The following is a 20,071-nucleotide window of genomic DNA, read 5'->3' as shown; positions in this document are numbered from 1 at the left end:
GTATTGTAGGGGATTATCTTTTAATATTAAGAAATTTATTATCTCACAAACCAAGAAAATCAGGAATAGAGAGTGAAGGGTTGGTTCAGAAGTTCAAGAATGTTATCACATATATTCCAACTTTCTGCTCTGCCATTCTCAGATTTTTGATAGTGATTTACTTTGTAATCAAAAGATGATCACGTGAGCTTCAAACACGTATCTTTGTATTACAATATTGAAAGACAAAAGGAAAAAATCTGTGTCTTATATATCAGGGGGGATTTTTTTAAATGTGTTTATTTTTCTTTCAACATATGTATTTTTCTAAACTAAGCTTAAAAAGAACAGTCCTCATGTAAAATATCTTGAACATTTTACAACTTCTATAGTATTACTGTTAAGAGCTGTCAAGTACTTCATTATATGAATTTATCATGTACCATGATTTCTTCAATCAGTTTCCAGTTATTGGACATTGAAAATGTTTCTTTTTTTCTTTCAAAGTTTTTATTTATTTATTTGAGAGAGAGCAGGAGTGGGGGATAGGAAGGAAAAGGGAAAGGAAGAAGCAGACTTCCCACTGAGCAGGGAGCCTGATGCGATGAGGGACTCCAAACCTGGCTCAGTCCCAGAACCACAAGATCATGACCTGAAACAAAGGCAGATGCTTAACCGACTGAGCTACCAGGCACTCCTGGACACTGGAAATACTTCTAATGTGTTATTGTTGCTATTGCAAGCAATGCTTTGATGAACATCCCTTTAGCTAAATCTTTTCAGGTAACTTCCTCCAAGTAGAATAGCCAAGTGAAAGGCAAACACCTTTTAAGACATTTGATTTGTCTTGTCAGATTGTGCATCAAAACATTTGTACAATTTTATGCTGCCTGTGATCATGCCTCTTTCACCATAGTCTTACCTACCCAGGATACTGTCTTTCTATTCTTTTATCATCACCAATATAATACATGAGGCAGTATCTTGTTTGTAATGTCCCTATACAAATAATTCTTCAAACATGAAATAAATAGTAGTAAATGTGATAAAAATCTAGGATGGATTTTTTTCTTTTTAGTTCTGCACTGTGTATTACCCACATTCTGTTTTGGTTTTTTGTTGCTTTTTTTAAAGAATTGTCTTTTTTTTTTTTTTTTAATGAACATATTATGTATGATTAGCCCCAGGGATACAGTTATGTGAGTCGTCAGGCTTACACACTTCACAGCACTCACCATAGCATATACCCTCCCCAGTGTCCATAACCCAGCCACCCTCTCCCTCACCCCTACCCCCAGCAACCCTCAGTTTGTTTTGTGAGATTAAGAGTTCAAAGTTGTCTTAAAAGCATGTATATATATATATATGTATATATATATATATATATATATATATGCGCTCTGGAGTTGATAGAATTCAAATTTCCCTCATTATTTTCTAAGGAGAAGAAACAGTACAGAGTGGTGAAAAATGTTTGAACCACAAATTCCAAGACTTGGTTTCTATTGTTAATAATGCTGTTAGATGATTTTAGCCAAATTTTTAAACCACTTTGTTCTTTATTATGCTAATTTTTTAAATGTGGAATTGGGTTGTAATTTATAAGATATTATCTATGTTTAATGTTGCTCGAGTCCAATAAAATAAGATTAAGGAGAAAGGAAGAAAGTCCATAAGGCCTCATCGATTTGTCATTATCACCAATACCGTTGTCAAAATTAAACACTAGGCAGGATATCATACGAAATAGTGTGGGCTTCTAATGATTAAAGGAATGCATAAAGCATAAAGAACACGTACATATACAACTTTTTCATAAACCATAATTTCAGAGAGCTTATTCTGAACATGGCTCATTAGAGATTCATAAATGGTATTCTGTGCCTTTACAGTATGCCACTGTTACGTGCCATCTCACTAAAAATTTGTGTTGCCTTTTAGGCAGTCAGTTTCTGGCTATTTCAATAACAAACAACTCTTCATCAAAGACTTACTGTATCAGTGACTACAGAATGTGAACTGTTGGTCCTCAAAAGACCACGTGTTTTTTCCGAAAAGAGCAGAAAGTGTATGTTTTTGGTGCTGCAAAGTAGTGTTAGTAGTTGAAGGAACAATCATCCCATTTAATTAATGTTCTTTCCCAAAATATAAGTATTTAATTTTTTCCTTTTTTTAAAATTTTATTTATTTATTTAACAGAGACACAGCAAGAGAGGGAACACAAGCATGGGGAGTGGTAGAGGGAGAAACAGGCTCCCTACCGAGCAGGGAGCCTGATGTGGGCTGGATCCCAGGATCCTGGGATCATGACGTAGCTGAAAGCAGATGCTCAACAACTGAGCCACCCAGGCGCCCCTAATTTTTTCTATGTTACTTTTGGTTGCAGATGCCTTTTAACTTGTTTATATACTGTTGCGGTAGTTTATCTGTATTGGATTCTATATTTCCCAAGGCAGACCATTTTCATTTTTTCTGCTCTATTTCTGTTCTCATTTAAAATGTGTCCTACTGGTTCGTTGAGTATTAACAAACCCTTAATGTTAAAGTTTTACTTAAATGGTATCTGTCACCTGTTCCACACTTGGTTAACTGGATAGAATTCCAACACCAAGCAATCAAGGAAGAAACCAACAAAAAATAAAACTCCAGTAACCTTCATAAGTGCAAACATATCATGTGCATTAGTGTTTACGAGCACACACACACACCACCTGACTTTGGCCCCAAGATTAGCCATTTCATTTTACTTTTTGTCCATTTGGACCTAATCTCCCAGTCTGTTCTGAATCCTACTCTCACCTGGAGTCTAACATTTTAAGTAATTTCCTCAACCAGTTATCCACTCTTGGCAGAAACTTCTGAATATTCAAGACATGCAGGGAAGAAGTAGATTAAGAAGGAGTAAATGAAGTGTGTGGACTCCACTTTCCCCAGCTCCTCAGTCTCCCCTATCTCCTGAGATAATGTTTTCTCACTGGAGGCAGCAATGGGGTACAAAGGCTGATATCTGTAATATCCTTAGCTGTCAACTACTTATAAAAAAAATTTAAAAAGACAGTGAGTGTCACAGGCTTCCATGCACATGATTATGAATGGATATGCATATTTTATAATTACAAAGTAGATGTTGTCCTTTGACTACATTTATTTTAGGATACAGGGAGTGTCACTCTCTAAAGGAAAATGAGACTGTGTTCAATCACTTCACACTTTAGCAGTACTAAACCAAATCTTTATCATGAGCTTGATAACTCTTCAGTAATCAAGACTACTACTTCTTTTTTTTTTTTTTTTGAGGCTCTTGAGTTTATCTGAAGGCCAAAAAATGAAAAACTTGTAAAACTGTATGAAGCAAGGCTTTACATTTGACATCACTGGTAGAAAAGGAAACTGAGGAAGAACTTCTGTTTACATTTGGTGTAGGGCATATTCCATTCCTGTTCTTCATAAAATCCACCATACTTTTTTATTTAAAGTTCCTACATTTGTTTCAGATCACCTGGTTCTGTTGTGGTGGCTTTACATGTACTTTATTATTATTATCATTATCATCATCATCATCATCATCGTTATATTCTTTGCCTGTTAAGGAAAGACCTAGATTAAAAGGTAAAAAACTGTTGATTCTACTTATGTAATTTGCAGAATTTCTTTGGCCCTGAGTTTGTGAAGATGACGATTGAACCATTTATATCTTTGGATTTGCCAAGGTCTATCCTTGTAAGTAATAAAACCAATTTGTGTTACTCTTGGAAAATAATTTCAGTAATGACTTTTTAAAAAGCAGTTAAAATTCTTATAAGGTTTACTTTAATAAATGTCATTCTTTTTTTTTTTTTTCAATCGTAGGCCAAGAAAGGGAAGAATGAAGATAACCGAAGAAAAGTAAACATAATGCTTCTGAGTGGGCAGAGACTGGAACTGACTTGTGATACCAAAACTATATGTAAAGATGTGTTTGATATGGTCGTGGCACACATTGGCTTAGTGGAACATCATTTGTTTGCTTTAGCTACCCTCAAAGGTACCAAGATATTTTAAGTTCAGTGTGCAGTGTGGAAACTTGGCAACAAACTGACTTCCATACCTGTTATTGCCCAACTTGTCTTGGGAAATGTTAACTACATGAACACATCAGCATTGAGAAGGAGTTAGGTTCATTGTTTTAATAGCTTGTCTTTTAGAGTCTTCTCTACCTGATGGTGAAGATTTTTCTTTTGCTCAGTATACTAAAGTGGATTTTAATTATTATATTTTGGGGATCATTATATATGTCAATTACCTACATATGTACTCTAGATACTAGTATCCTGCTAATCTGAATTTAAATATATAGCAGGATCCTATTTCTGAATCTCCACATCAGCTTCTTTAGCCAACTATCCTTAAAACATAGTGTCTTTTTTAAATGTTTTCACTTCATGACGGCAAATACATCATTTTACGTATTTTTTAAGCTTTATGTATGTGCCCTGAACTTTGTGACATTCCCAATGGTCTCAGAGCATAGTTTCAGTAGAAATCACTCCTATTTATCAGTTAGAATTTCCATAGCTTCTTACTGCTTTGAAGTTGGGCGTTACTAAATCATTATATTTATAAATTACTCTTCAATATATCAAATTCCTATTTACCTCAAAATTTAGCTTAGAGAACAGAGTACGGTCAGTTGCAGTTGAGGATCAAATTATCTTAAAACCCTACAAGATTAGGATAATGTCTTCTTTGTCACAGAAGAAATGTTTCCTTCAATTTAGTTTATTGAATTCTCGTTTCTTAAAAACTAATAGTTCACTTTGTAGAGTCATCCAATAAACATTCAATTAGTGCCTACTAATGTTCTGTCACTTTACTAGTTAAAAGTTTAGACTAATCAGGTAATACCATTCATACTAATAATTAATCACAATTTCTGTTTGTAATACACCTAATTTCTGGAACATTCTGGATAAGTCAGATTTTATTGAATAAACTTTTATTTTGAGTCAATAATATTTAGATGGAATTATAGAATGAAAAAATAAAATGATGAGGGGCACCTGGGTGGCTCAGTGGGTTTAAGCCTCTGCCTTCGGCTCAGGTCATGATCCCCGGATCCTGGGATCGAGCCCCACATCAGGCTCTCTACTCAGCGGGGAGCCTGCTTCCTCCTCTCTCTCTCTCTGCCTGCTTGTGATCTCTGTCTATCAGATAAATAAATTTTTTTTAAAAATCTTTAAAAAATTTTTTTAAATGAGTATTTTTTCTTCTAGGTTTCAGTTGAAAACTCAGTAATAGATTATGCTGAGTGAAATAAGTCAAGCAGAGAGAGTCAATTATCATATGGTTTCACTTATTTGTGGAGCATAACAAATAGCATGGAGGACATGGGGAGTTAGAGAGGAGAAGGGAGTTGGGGGAAATTGGAAGGGGAGGTGAATCATGAGAGACTATGGACTCTGAAAAACAATCTGAGGGGTTTGAAGTAGCGGTGGGGTGGGAGGTTGGGGTACCAGGTGGTGGGTATTATAGAGGGCACGGATTACATGGAGCACTGGGTGTGGTGAAAAAATAATGAATACTGTTATGCTGAAAATAAATAAATTCAATTTTAAAAAACTGCAAAAAAATAAATAAAAAATCAAATAACAAGTAACAAAAAAAGAAAACTCAGTAATAGTAAATAATAACTAATATTTATTGAATGCTTACTATATGCTGCATGCTTTACCAAGTGTTTTATATGCCTTATGTCATTTGATCCCTACAGTAATACAATAATGCAGGAATTATCACTATCCTGATTACAGACAAGAAAACTAATGTCTAGAAAGGTTAAATAATTTATTCAGTGTCATGCAGATAGTAAATGATGCAGTGGAGTTGAATCCAGTTCTGTCTGCCCTTAGAACCCTCAGTCTTAAAAGACTCAGCCACGTCATATTGCCCCCACTGTATGCAGTTGCCCTCAGCATTCCCTGCCATACTTCTTAACAATCTTATTTTATTCGTTTTTTTTTCTTATTTTATTCTTATGTGGAACTATTTTGTGCAAGTCAGCCCCCCCCAAAAAAATCACAAAGGAATCAGAAGAAAACATTGAAGTATTTTTATCTGAATGTTTTCTCATTCTGTTTTAGATAATGAATATTTCTTTGTTGATCCTGATTTAAAATTAACCAAAGTAGCCCCAGAGGGATGGAAAGAAGAGCCAAAGAAAAAGAGCAAAGCTGCCGTTAATTTTACTTTGTTTTTCCGAATTAAATTTTTCATGGATGATATTAGTTTGATACAGTGAGTACACAAGTTTCTATTTTTGTCTTTTTGGCTTCTGGTCTTTGGACCCTTTAGTTTACTGATCCTGAGTTACTTGAATATGATCAATGAAAACCTCTTCTCTATCATCAAAGAAATATTTCCTTCAACATAGTTTATTAAATTCTTATGCCTTAAAAGCTTGATAATAAACCATCTTAGGAACTCAACTTATATGCCAATAATAAGAATCTCTCCAGATTCAAGATAAAGCATAGATATTTAGTGTGCATTTGCTTTTCTAGACATACCCTGACCTGTCATCAGTATTATCTTCAACTGCGAAAGGATATCTTGGAGGAGAGGATGCACTGTGATGATGAGACTTCTTTATTGCTGGCATCCTTGGCTCTCCAAGCTGAATATGGAGATTATCAACCAGAGGTAGGATTTGGTTTTTCTTCTCCAGGGGCCACTTTTATATTGATATTTTTATCCTCGGCATAATTAAAACCTGAACCTGGTTGATGTGTTTGCTATTTAGGTCTAGAGTTGTTGTTGGGGGTTTTTTGTTTGTTTGTTTGTTTGTTTTTTTAAGATTTATCTATCGGAGAGAGAGAAAGAGTGTGGGAGAGGCAGAGAGAGATCAAGTAACAATCTCAAGCAGCCTCCACACTGAGCATAGAGCTTGACACAATGTTTCAGTCCCACAACCCTGAGATCATGACCTGACTTGAAATCAAGAGTCAGATGCTCAACCAACTGTGCCACGTGCCCCAAGATCTGGAGATTTTTGAGGCTAGTTTGGTACCTTAAAGTGACTAGGTTCCCCATGTACATTGGTATATAAAATCATACAGTGTAACTTTCTCTCTCTCTCTCTCTCTTTTCTGTGTAAAATTTCTTGCTTCACAATTTCAGGATATCTAGCATTTACCCTTCCTTCTCCCAATTTCTAATTAATGGATACTAGGCACAAGCCAAATCTGGATCAAAGGGGTCATCTGCCTTCCACATGGTCCATGCTGTGATGGGCTGAGAAGCTAGCAGAGTTCACTGTACAGAGAACAGATGTTTGTTACCAATCATTCCTGAAAAAAGTGGATCTGAGAGGAAGCAAGGGACAAGAATCAGTGCCACTTGAGTAGCAAACTTCTTAACATTAACCTCAACTGTAGCGACATTTGGCCCTTGTTGTCTTTCTCTTTAAGCTTGCTAATCAGTTCAATCATTTTACCTCACTGGATGAAAGAGAAAGAATGATACATTTCCTCTAAAACTCACTCCTCAGGGAGAAGTCTAAATAAAAGTGTCTTGCCTCTTGGTTGAGGCAAGAACTTTAAGATAGAAGGAAGAGGGCAAACAATTGCTTATAAAAACATTCTCTCTTCTAGGTTCATGGTATATCTTATTTTAGACTGGAGCATTATTTGCCTCCCAGAGTGATGGAGAAACTTGATTTATCCTATGTAAAAGAAGAGTTACCAAAATTGCATAATACCTACGCAGGAGCTTCTGAAAAAGAGACAGAGTTAGAATTTTTAAAGGTAAGCATGCAAAATTACAAATGATAAAGTTTATATCTTTTTCAAAGTAAGCAAGAAATGGAGGACATATGTATCTAAAAGCTCAAGTGCCAATAACTGATACTATGAATTATCTCACTTATTCCTGGCTAAAACCATGGCATTTTAATTGTCTTGTGAAAGAGAGGACTAAAGCTCAAAGAGCAAATGTAATATTCCCAAAGTCAATGGCTGGTATGTGGAGCAAAACTGATTCGAACCCATACCTGGTATGACTATAGATTCGCTGCTTTTATTCAGTTCCATACTGAAAATACACTATAAATGTATCAAGATACATTGTGAAGAAGTATTTCATTTGACTGGCTATAAGAGGGGAAGTCATATGGATTCTAGAATTATTTTGCTTTGTTTTTTCTTAAAACGCTTAAAATACAATTACATCCTCTAAAAATAGTGTTTCACAAATGCCGACTAATTCAGATAATGAAATGGGATCAGAAAAAATGGCTTTATGGTTCCAGATCTGCCACCAGCTTTCTTTGAGACCTCAGATAAACTGTCCATTTACGATCAGGAAAGATAGTATTGTGTTAACTTCCAATGAGAATAGCGAGTATAGTATTCTGTTGAGAAGACAAACTTTCAGAACATTCTCCTGATTTAGCTCCCTAGTATGTAACAGTGTGCCTTCCATTTGCTCCATCTTGAAGGGAACTAAGGTTCCCAGCCCTACAAGTATCTATGAAGGGGTTGCACTCACCCACTTACATCACCTTTAATCTAGGGTTTGTGCTAAAACATATAATGGGGTTTGTTTTATTTAAGTTGAGTCAACATTTAAAGACATTGAATTATGTAGTTATGTTTTCCTTTAGTTACTACATTTTTATACTTGAAGGACATAAAAAGTTATATTTTTATTAATAAAGGTAGAAAGCAGATTAGCATAGTGGTAAGAATTTGCTTGGGAATTTGTAGTCAGACAGTCTTGCATTTGAATTCTTGTTTCAGCCAGCTCTGTGAACTTGGACAATATATTTCACCTTCCTGAGCTTTAGTGTTCTCCCTGTAAGTAGTGTGCTTAACGCATAAGTGGGTTGCCCTACTCCTTGTAATAATATATCCTGTTACTCCATTCTCTTTAACATTAGCATCTTTCTTCTAACCTGAGTTTTTTTTTTTTTAAAGATGTTTTGTTTTTTTTTAATTTATTTATCAGAGAGAGAGAGGGGGAGAGAGCGAGCACAGGCAGACAGAGTGGCAGGCAGAGGCAGAGGGAGAAGCAGGCTCCCCGCTGAGCAAGGAGCCCGATGTGGGACTCGATCCCAGGACCCTGGGATCATGACCTGAGCCGAAGGCAGCTGCTTAACCAACTGAGCCACCCAGGCGTCCCCTAACCTGAGTTTTTAAAATCACATTAATACACCTTTCTAAATTTATACTTCTTTTACATCTTTCTGCAAATCATGCTCTTTGGACCGAGACAGCAAGGCATCCCATATCTGGTCCTTTAAAGACAAAGATTTGCCAGATATAAAACATTTCCAACACCAGAAAACTTCCTTGTGTCCCTTTGCAGTCAATCCCCCACCACCACTGTGCCAGCCCTTGGCAACTACTGATCTTCTATCACCATAGTTTTTTCTTGTCTAGAATTTCATTAAAAGAATTATGTATTATGTAGTAGTCTTCTATATCTGGCTCTTTTCACTTAGAAACAATAATTTTGAGATTCATCCATAATATGACGTGTATCAGCAGTTTTTGTTGGTGGTGGTTTTTTTGCTGTTGTTGGGGGGTGGTTTCTTGTTGGTTTTTGTTTTTTGCTGGGTAGTTTCTCTTTCTACAGATACACAACCTATTTATTTTTTCATTAGTTGATGGATATAAAGCTTCCGTAAACTTTCAAATACACATTTTTATGTGAGCATATGGTTTTTACTTCTTTTGAGTGATTACCTAAGAGTAGGTTTGCTGAGATCTTTGGGAAACGTATGTTTCACTTTATAAGAAATTGCCAGATTGTTTTAAAGTGGTTGTCCAATGTTACAGTACTACCAGTAATGTGTGAGATTTCTAGTTGCTCCACAGCCTCAAAATACTTGGTATGCTCAGTCTTTTTAACTATAGAAATAGGTAAGTAACAGTATATCATTGTGGTTTTAATGTGTATTGCCCTAATTACTATTTATGGTGAACATCTTTTCACGTGTTTATTTGCCATTCATGTATCTTCTCCATTGAAGTTTCTAATAAAATCTTTTGCCCATCTCTGTATCTGGTTATGTGTCTCCTTATTGCTAAGAAATACATGCTTTCTATATGTTCTGGGTTCAGTTCCTTTCTCAGATATAAATATGTTTATCTCTCAGTATGTAGCCTGCCTTTATATTTTCTTTTCCCTTTTATTTTTATTTATTTATTTATTTTTTTTTTTTTTTTTTTTTTGAGAGGGAGATTGAGAGGGTAAGAGAGAGAATCTTAAGCAGCAGACTCCCCACTAAGCACAGGGCAGGGCTTGATCTCACAACCCTGAGATCATGACCTGAGCTGAAACCAAGAGTCAGACACTTAACTGACTGAGCCACCCAGGCACTCCATTGCATTCATATTTCTTATCACTGACTTTTGAAGATCAAATGTTTCAGTTTACCAATTTTTTATTCTATAGTTTATGTTTTTTTATGTCCCACAAAGAAATTTCTTTCAAATCCGTACCCACAAAGATTTTCTAAGCTTTATGGTTGTAATTCCTGTATTTAGGTCTATGACCCGTTTGGGGTTAATTTTCATATATTCAGTGTAATAGAATATATAAGATTCATTTTCTTACCTGTGAATACCCATTTGTTTCAGCACTATTTGTTTTGTTTTGTTTAATTTATTTATTTGACTGAGAAAGACAGCGAGAGAGGGAACACAAGCAGTGGGATTGGGAGAGAGAGAAGCAGGTTTCTCACCTATCAGGGCTGGATCCCAGGACCCTGCGATCATGACCTGAGTGGAAGGCAGACGCTTAATGACTGAGTCACCCAGGCACCCCTCAGCACCATTTGTTGAAAAGACTCTCCTTTCCATATCAAACTACAGTGGTACAACTTTCTATATCTTTGTCACCTTCTACCAAGGTACATTGCTATGATATGCTACTATTCCAACAGGTCTGCCAAAGACTGACAGAATATGGAGTTCATTTTCATCGAGTGCACCCTGAGAAAAAGTCACAAACTGGAATATTGCTTGGAGTCTGTTCTAAAGGTGTCCTTGTGTTTGAGGTTCACAATGGAATTCGCACACTAGTCCTTCGCTTTCCATGGAGGGAAACCAAGAAGATTTCTTTTTCCGTATGTCCATTTAAACTCCTTTTCATTATATTTTAAAATACGTGTTGTAACCTATTAATTGATTATCCTTAAGTAAACTTTTGATTCTTCTATTCAGTAGGGCTAATACATTTTAAAACTATTTAACTCTTCTCAGTTGTAGGAAGTATTATTGAGATTTTTATTTGGTCTTAGTTTTATCAGGAAGTGATTTTTAAAAGAATAGTGTACATTCCTAGCTGGTTACACGCTCAATTAACTTAGTTAAATTACAACCAAGTTGACTTTCTATTAATTCAGAACATATTCTGGGTTACTAACTTCTCACATGGAGAAATCTCTCTAATATATATTTAAAAATAATTATTTTAACCCTAGTAAATTTTGTCTAGCTTAATAGTGGTGCCCTCACAGCAACTATGTTTGAATTTCAGCAGTCCAGAGATTTATTGGATTTTAGGAACTAAAAAAATTTTTCATGTCCCAGAACTTTCTGTACTTTTAAGTTTTAGTGTATACTCCATGTGGAGATAAAGTTGTAGAATATCATGTTTATGAAAGATAGTAAGCCATAAAGGCATATTTTGATTTTGGAAGTCATTGGAGTTCTGAACACTGAAATGCAGTTGGGAAGCCAAAAAATATGTTAAGATACGTATTTGTTTTCTTAATGGTATGCAAGGACTACTGAGATCTCTAAGGACTACTAGATCCCGTATTTGGGCTAAAATAGAGTCCCGCTAGAACACTGTTTATAAGGATACCAAGCTCAAGGTCCCAACTTACTCTGGTTAATTTTCAACTTAGAGACCTTTGAAATCAGTTCTAGACTTGATGGTTAGTGGGTTGGTTTCCTGTGACACCCAGAGGTACCACTAAGATTCCCAGATAATAATGTGTTCTCTCAGGAAAGCCCAGATAGCCTCATCTTCCCAAGACTGTCAAGACCAGGAAATTGCCCTGGTATAATTTACCTTCCCCAGTGGAAATGCTGGCAGAGCAAATATCTGGAGGAAAGCTTAGATTAATTAACTACAAATCTAATTTGGACCGATTTAAAAAAGGCAACAATTCAAGTAAATTATCTAGCATTCAGCTCTCTGTTGTTTGCCAAGCTAGCACACCAGCCCTGCCATATGTAGAACTAGCTGTGATTAGCTCATTTTTAAAGATCTCCAGTAATAGAGGAGAGATCACATTCCCACGCAGACTGTTCTTGTGTTTAACAAAACTTGTTTATCCCGAGCTTCCTCCTCCAACACAGAGCGCTTTTAAACCCTCCTTTCCCCCCACCCCCACTAGCCTCTGGGGAGATGGAAATGTCACCCTCCTTCGCCTTTTCTCATCTCTGAATTCCCGTGGACACATTTCTTGTCCAGTTTTTCAGTAAACACACAGAATATTCTTATAATTTGTTTCGAACCTGTACAGCTTTACAACTTTGAAGAACAATGTCCTAGGGAATTACTTGACAGTGGTTATGTTTCTTTGAGAAAAAAATTCCTCAACTATTTCAATTCACTAGGTATGCTACTGCTAGTCAAGGTACTAGTTTGGTGCTACTGAGTCTTTAATTCCACTTTAATACTGATTTCCTTTTTTAAGAAAAAGAGAACTGGGTCCCAGAGATTTCATTGGCAACATATTCAGATAGAATTTAATAACCTTATTTTGCTTTTATTGCATTGATTACATATACTTTTTTAAATATTTTATTTATTTATTTATTTATTTGCGCTAGAGAGAGAGAGAGAGCATGAGCAGGGGCCAGGGGCAGAGGGAGAGAGAGAAGCGGACCCCCTGCTTAACATGGAGCCCCATGCAGGGCTCGACCCCAGGATCCTGGGATCATGACCTGAGCTGAAGGCAGTTGCTTAACCAACTGAGCGACCTGGGAACCCCGATTACATATTTTTAATACCTGGATTCTATTTATGGCATAGTGGTTTTCTATTTATAGTTTTAATATAAAGTTTTAGTGAATTTATATAAACAAACTCAATTTAAAAATTTATAGTTTAATAAGACCAGAAATTTTGAAGAAGGCAAACCTGCACAATTGAAGTTGGAGTAATACTGTTATTGTGTCATTTGTGAACATCACCAAATGTCTCTGCATTTGAAGACAAGGGACATGAGTAGAGGGAATAATTTGCACAGTAGAAGCAGCCAAGAGCTAGAGTAAAGCCTAATTGGACTTAAGTAATTCTCCAGAGACATTAGTCTTAGATTCCTAGCATGCTGAATGCTAGTCTTTTAAGACATACAGATCATCTGCAAGCCTCACCCCAGAGGTTGCAACATTTTGGGATGCCCTCTTACACAAGACACATTTATTTCTCAAGAAACATTGAAAAGATAACACTAATTGGTGGTTCTCCTGTTTCCCCTGAATTTGAATGCAAGAATCCCTCAGTCTCTAAAAATTTGATGTGTATTATCTCTCATTCCAGCAGCCATGTTACCCGGTGCCTCTCTATTCTCTCATTTTCTTTTAACTTCTCACAATTTCCATACCAGCCTTCAGGCCATCAAGATTTTTTTTGGCAGAATCATAGCTCTTATATATCAATAAATCAATTTTTTTGAACTTCATTTTCGTACCCAAGAAGAATATATTTTTATAATGTCTTTTTCAAATAGTTACGGCATTTACAAACGTTGCAATATAGTAAAAATATCAATAATCTCATAAAAAGAAATTTTTCTCTTGCTGGTAGCTTATATACTGTCTGATTTAAGCTATAATATTTGAAAGTGACACGTGATATTAATTTGATTTATTTGCTGAATCTGTTATAATAACAGGGTCCTGTTTATACTAGATGCAGGTCAAGGAACACTCATGCTTAATGAGTGTTAAATGAAAAATAAAAATAGTATCTGTACTTACTAATTATTGGTTACAGAATTCAGTCATGTGGTAGGAAAGCATCCTAATTATTAACACCCCTGATTAATATTGTAGAAAAAGAAAATCACATTGCAAAATACATCGGATGGAATAAAACATGCTTTCCAGACAGACAACAGTAAGGTTTGCCAGTACCTGCTCCACCTCTGCTCTTCCCAGCATAAGTTCCAGCTGCAGATGAGAGCAAGACAGAGCAACCAAGATGCCCAGGATATTGGTAAGGAGAAACACATTGTGCCAGATGACCAGAGTGCAAGCTTGGTTTTTGCCACAAATTTTAAAAGACTTTCTGTGTCTAGGATGAACATTACAAGGTATATAGATGTTAAATGACTAAGTCAACTTTTTATAGGTGCCACACATGAAGATGGGATTTCAACTTCATGTTCATTTTGAAGACAGCCCCCCAGATCAGTCAGGGAGTACCTGTTGAAATGTCTATTTCGTGCAAATCATGAAGCTAACTGATGTAAATAAGGCATTTGGGTCATAGTCTTTACCCATAGTAGAATTACATACTTTCGGGGAAGGTAAAACCAACGTGCATGAAGCAATAATACACATTAGAAGGTCCAGGTTTTAATAACAGATTAGATCATACAGACTACATGATCTGCAGTAAGAGAGGGGGAGATCAGAGGCCAGAATACTGCAGTGGTGACACTTGAACTGGACTTTGAAGGACAAAAATAACTAAGATAAATGGAAGGGCTTTCCAGATGAGGGTAAAAAACACAAGAAATGAGGTAGGGGGCAAGGGGAGTGTGCACCCAGGACAGCGAAGTTACGTACTATAATGGTTTGGGGGTGGCAGATTTCCCACCTGTTACTTTTACTTGAGTGTGTCCCTCTTCGGAGACTGAAATCAGTAACCCGCATACCCGGTGTAAATGCTTAGGAGAGTGATTTCAGTTCCTTTTGAAAAGGAACCAGCAGAAGAAACTGATTCAGCTCTAAAAAATATATCTCCAAAAATAATAATAATAATAATAATAATAATTAATTAAAGATTTAAAAAAATATATATATATCTCCAACAGAACTGAAATATTTAAAGCTTACTCTGGAGCACCACATGTAGAGATTAAAGTTATACAAAGTCTAGTTCTGCATAGTAAATTCTTATAAACTTCTGTGAAATACTCTGAAGAATTAGATTTTTAAATTTAACGGAATAGCACTGATGACCTTGTGCAGAGAGTCCTGTGAATTCTGTATCCAAACTTTCTCACATCCTGAAATCGTACAAAAAAATGTATTCCCCATTGGATCAGACTGGGTGATGGCAGCCTATGACTAGATGTTTCTCAGCCTTTCAGAGTTAAGACGGTAGGGGTGTATGCTTATTAAAAATGAAGATTCCAGAAACCTACCTAAAATTTGGTGAATCACCATCTTTGGGTATTGGGTCCCTGGAATCTGTGTTTTAACAGGCTTTCTTCGGTAATGACTTTTATGCATGCTAGAATATGGTAACTACTGCTATAAAGTAATCTCATTATTCCTTTTCTTTACCTACTTTGCTCTGCTAAAAAATTATATGCTCTTGCATATTTAGAAGTGCAGTGAAATACCAAACTTGTTAGAGCTATCAGTATTCCTGCTTGGATTAATACTCTAGTCAATAACAAACCAAAATTATGCAATTGAAGGTTGCATCCTTACAGATGTGGTATAACGTGCTATTATGAAAACAGTCAGAGACAAAACTACAAAGCCAGCCTTTCATCCTCAGCATTTCTTATACTGAAGAACAAAGTAGTAGTTAGTTAACAGCATGAACTCTGGATCAGACTGTCAGGATCCAAACCTTGCTCTATTATTTATAAGCTCTGAAACCTTCGGCAGGCACTTAAACTCTACCTTACTTCTTGTCTGTAAAATGATAGTCATAATGATAATACCTGTATCATGAGGTTGTTGTGAAGATTAAATGACTTCATACATATAAGCCCCTTCAAGGTGCCTGGCACAGAGTAAGTATTGAATAAATATTCATTATTGTTATCTTCACCATCGTCAACATTGTTTTACCAGTACTACCACTAATAGAAATAGTAGTAGTAATATAATGACCCCATAGGAAAGTAACTGATTTCTAGGAGTCTCATTTTCCTCATCCACAAAGTGGGAATACCCTATGTATCTCACAGGTTTGTGCCAAAAAACACAACAGTTGTGTATCCTTGAACTCATATGAGAAAGCACTTTAAGATGGTATTATCTACCTCTTTTCCCAGATTTTGTTAAACCTTTAAAGGAATTGTTTTGTTGTGGGTTTTTTTGTTTTGTTTTTTGTGTTTTTGTTGTTGTTGTTGTTCTAATGGCATAGAAGTAACTACCTGCCTACTTACCTATCTGTACTAGACAAGTGAAAATAACTGGTGTTGCCCATTGGAGGTTGATGGGTTAACAAATGTATGTTACTTCTTTAGCATTTAGAATGTTGGTGCTAGAATCCTAGAGGCCTTTTAGTCCCAAATTTTACTGATGAGAAAACAGTATCAGAGCACAGTGTCTCACCTAACCTAATAGAGGTCAAATGAGGCTGGAACCCTGATCTCTTAATTTTTATTTGATGAGTTTTCAAAAAAACTAATTTGCATAGAATGAAATTTAGATTAATAATCATTTATTGAGCACTTACTACTTGGAAGAGATGATGCTGAGTGCTGTGAAATAACAGAAATCATTGAAGCCGCTGTCCTCAAAAGAGCATACCGTTAAGTTGATCATAGAAGGAAATACCAAACCGTACAAAGTACTGAATGATAGCACAAGCAGAGATTAGGTAGTGTGGATGGCAGATTCCTTGTAGAACAGCCAACCTTTGAGTTCAAATCTGAAACATTGGTATGAGGATGTAGACTCATTCTAGTGTCCTTGCCCATCCTGGCAATCCATACTGGAGTCCTTTCCAGGTGAAAGGGATGAACAATAGATCAGATAAATGGATGGTTTATGCTCCCATCCAATGAATACGTGCAGCATCTTAAGTCTTCCCCAGGACTAGGCTGTGAATGGATTTGTCTGGCAGAATCTTGGGTATGTTTACAAAACAGTCTGTCCCTTTTTCTACCAAAGTGGGGTCTACATCTTCCTTAAGGGTGACGAAACCTGTTGGGTATAAAGGCATTTCCTGGTAGTTGAGTCTGTGTAAGACTCAGTTTTGCATCTTTGATTACAGTCTGCTCTCAAAGCAAAAGAAAATAAAAATCGTGTGATCTGCTCTAATAATACTGTATTTTAATTCTAAAACATTATAAAATGTTTTAATTTGGTGTCCATTTCCAATTCTGTGAAAGGACATTGAATTTTCATGTTGACAATGAAACATGTTTATTTAAACTTCATTCTGATGCATTTTAAAAATCTTCATTGTTTTCCTATCTCTTTATGCCTGACATAAACTATTAATTATTAATAGTTTAAAAGTAATTAGAAGGTAAATGAAACAGAATTTAAAGATCTAAGTCAACAACATTTGACTTTTTTTTTAAAGGAAGTTTTTGCAGCCGTTTTACATAGTGGTCAAGCTGTATTCCTTATAGTGTGCAACACAGGGTTGGTACTTTCTATGAAGGCACCAAATGGGGAGTGCCTTGGAATGTGGATTACCAATGCATAAACTAAATCATTTGAAATTTTGTGCTCCTGGCCCTTTATTTACTTGAAAGGATTTTGATGCTAAAATTCTGTGATACAGTGCTTTTGTTGATAGCCTCAAATATTGCCATGACATTGGCTCTCACAAAATAGAGGAAGCCAAGCATTTGTCATAGAGTATCTCTAAATTGAGCCTCTAAAAGACTTTGGGTGTGTATTTAGGAGTGAAAGGAATTAAGCATAATGAGAACCCCTGCTCCTTGATCCCATTTATTAACCGAAACCAATAAAATGAAAGAAGGCACGTAATACTTGATTCTCCCATGGCTCTTGTGCCTCAGTTAAATCATGAAAAGTCAACCAAGTGGGAAGGTGAGTTTGGCATAGTAATGAAATATAAAAAAAAAAAAAATCATTTTCTGGCACTGGGTGTGGTGCATAAACAATGAATCTTGGAACACTGGAAAAAATAAAATAAAATTTTAAAATAATTTTCTGAAAAGCTTTTTTTCTTCTTTTTTTGGTAACAGTTTTATTGAGACATAATTCCCATGCTCTATAGTTTGCCCACTGAAAGTATACAATTCAGTGGTTTTCAGTATATTCACGGGGTGGCACAACCGTCACAATCTGCCATGAGCTTTAAAAAATATAGTAGTACCCAAGAACTTTTTCTCTGGGCAACATTCTCCTCTGCATAGCTTCCTTTTCATGTTAACCTTTCCAGGCTCCAGCTCTCCCTCTCCCCATCCTTGGCTTGCAGGCATTTTAGCCGAGACACCACTGGGGTTGAAATTTCTGTGTGAAATGCTGTTTTCATTTTTAACTGAAACCCATAATTGGGAATTTGGACTCAGCAAGCCTGAAGCCCAAACATTATTAGATGCTCAGGATTCACTAGATGAGGTAGGAAATGCTGACCAGGCCTTGGCTGCAATAGAGCTACAAGGATGGAGAGATGGTTTGAAAACCCAACTCCTTTTTCCGATTCTCGATTGCTACACTTGGAAAGCTGCTACTTATGTTGGCAATCAGAACAATTAAAAAGTGCATGCTGTATTTTATTTATTGAACTAACGCTTCTCGTAAAGGTACTGCGGTGTTTCCATCGTGTAAAGCCATCCTATTTCCTTGTAGAGAGAGCTTCGTTTAGGAGCCTGAATCTCCAAGCGGAGTCCATTAGAGGATTTAATATGGGACGAGCAATCAGCACTGGCAGTCTGGCCAGCAGCACCCTGAACAAACTTGCCGTTCGACCTCTGTCAGTTCAAGCTGAGATTCTGAAGAGGCTCTCCTGCTCAGAGCTGTCGCTTTACCAGCCATTGCAAAACAGTGCAAAAGAGAAGAGTGACAAAGCTTCATGGGAGGAAAAGCCTAGAGGGATGAGTAAATCATACCACGATCTCAGTCAGGCCTCTCTCTACCCTCATCGGAAAAATGTCATTGTTAACATGGAATCCCCACCACAGAGCATTGCGGAGTTGGTAGGAAAACCATTACACCAGATGGCAAGATCTGATACAGAATCTTTGGCAGGATTCACAAAACTTAATAAGTAAGAACATCATTACCCAAATACATATGTGAAAATTCTACATTTCATACATTTGTTTTTGTTTTGACGTTTTATTATTTTCACCATATTTTTTTACATTGACACATTCCCTCCTACCTTCCTTTTCCCTCTTCAGTTCAAAGTCTGTTGCAAGTTTAAATAGAAGTCCTGAAAGGAGGAAACAGGAATCAGACTCCTCATCCTTTGAAGACCCGGGGCAAGCATATGTTATAGGTCAGCATAAATAAGCTTACCTTCTTTCTCCAGTACCTCATGTTCATAGTGAAATGAACGAAATAATGTTAGTGACCAATATATTATTTTTTTCAATGTCCTAATTGCCAAAACTGCTTATGAATATGAAATTTTAATCTACTTAAAATGCACCAAGTCAAATCAAAATCTGAATTAACAGGTGATTACTTCAAGGCACAGACTGGTACTTCATTTTCTCTTGGTCACAGTTAAAAACTGTGACAGTCGTACTGAGAGAACCCAGACAATCTGGTACCATGGCTTTGGATAGCCTTCCTTTGGATTTTCCATACAGCTTGTGGGAGTGGGCTCCACTCCTTCTGTATTTTTTAAAGGAAGGTTTATTTAGGGTACTTTCAGCTTAGCAGGAATGCAGTTATCTCTCAAACCAGATAATTTTGTGAAATGTACTATGTTTGGTAGATAGAAATTCTTAGTTGATTTTAAGTTTTTTTCCAATTCTCCCATCTAGCTGGAACATATTAAGTATTTAAGTATAGAAGTTTATAAACACATACTCTCTTATAAGATAAATAGTTCAGGTTTCCTGTTCCTTAATGCATCGTAAAAGGGAAATGCAACTGGACTCTTTCAGAGGAGTATATATTTAAGCACGGAGTTGTGAATGACTCCTCGTAATAGGAGGCAACTGGGGAGACAAGAGAAACAAGAACAC

General features: G+C 36.3%; 1 protein-coding gene across 7 annotated transcripts in view; it reads left to right on the top strand.

Annotated features, from left to right (window-relative positions):
* Window positions 1-20,071, top strand: part of PTPN13 (protein tyrosine phosphatase non-receptor type 13) — a 203,667-nt gene that overhangs the window by 124,606 nt on the left and 58,990 nt on the right. For 5 of the 7 annotated variants that reach the window (XM_082726629.1, XM_082726628.1, XM_082726627.1 and 2 more), the window contains 9 exons: window positions 3,625-3,699; window positions 3,829-4,003; window positions 6,099-6,252; window positions 6,519-6,657; window positions 7,608-7,760; window positions 10,904-11,086; window positions 14,034-14,196; window positions 18,723-19,140; window positions 19,277-19,374. In XM_082726629.1, the coding sequence (XP_082582755.1) occupies window positions 3,625-3,699; window positions 3,829-4,003; window positions 6,099-6,252; window positions 6,519-6,657; window positions 7,608-7,760; window positions 10,904-11,086; window positions 14,034-14,196; window positions 18,723-19,140; window positions 19,277-19,374 (1,558 nt within the window). The remainder of the gene's footprint in view (window positions 1-3,624; window positions 3,700-3,828; window positions 4,004-6,098; window positions 6,253-6,518; window positions 6,658-7,607; window positions 7,761-10,903; window positions 11,087-14,033; window positions 14,197-18,722; window positions 19,141-19,276; window positions 19,375-20,071) is intronic. The other 2 variants (XM_082726631.1, XM_082726630.1) reach the window with 1 other exon arrangement.

This window comes from Mustela nivalis, assembly GCF_964662115.1.
Source record: "Mustela nivalis genome assembly, chromosome: 4".
NCBI classification, from domain to species: domain Eukaryota; kingdom Metazoa; phylum Chordata; class Mammalia; order Carnivora; family Mustelidae; genus Mustela; species Mustela nivalis.
This window is presented reverse-complemented; position numbering and strand designations above follow the sequence as displayed.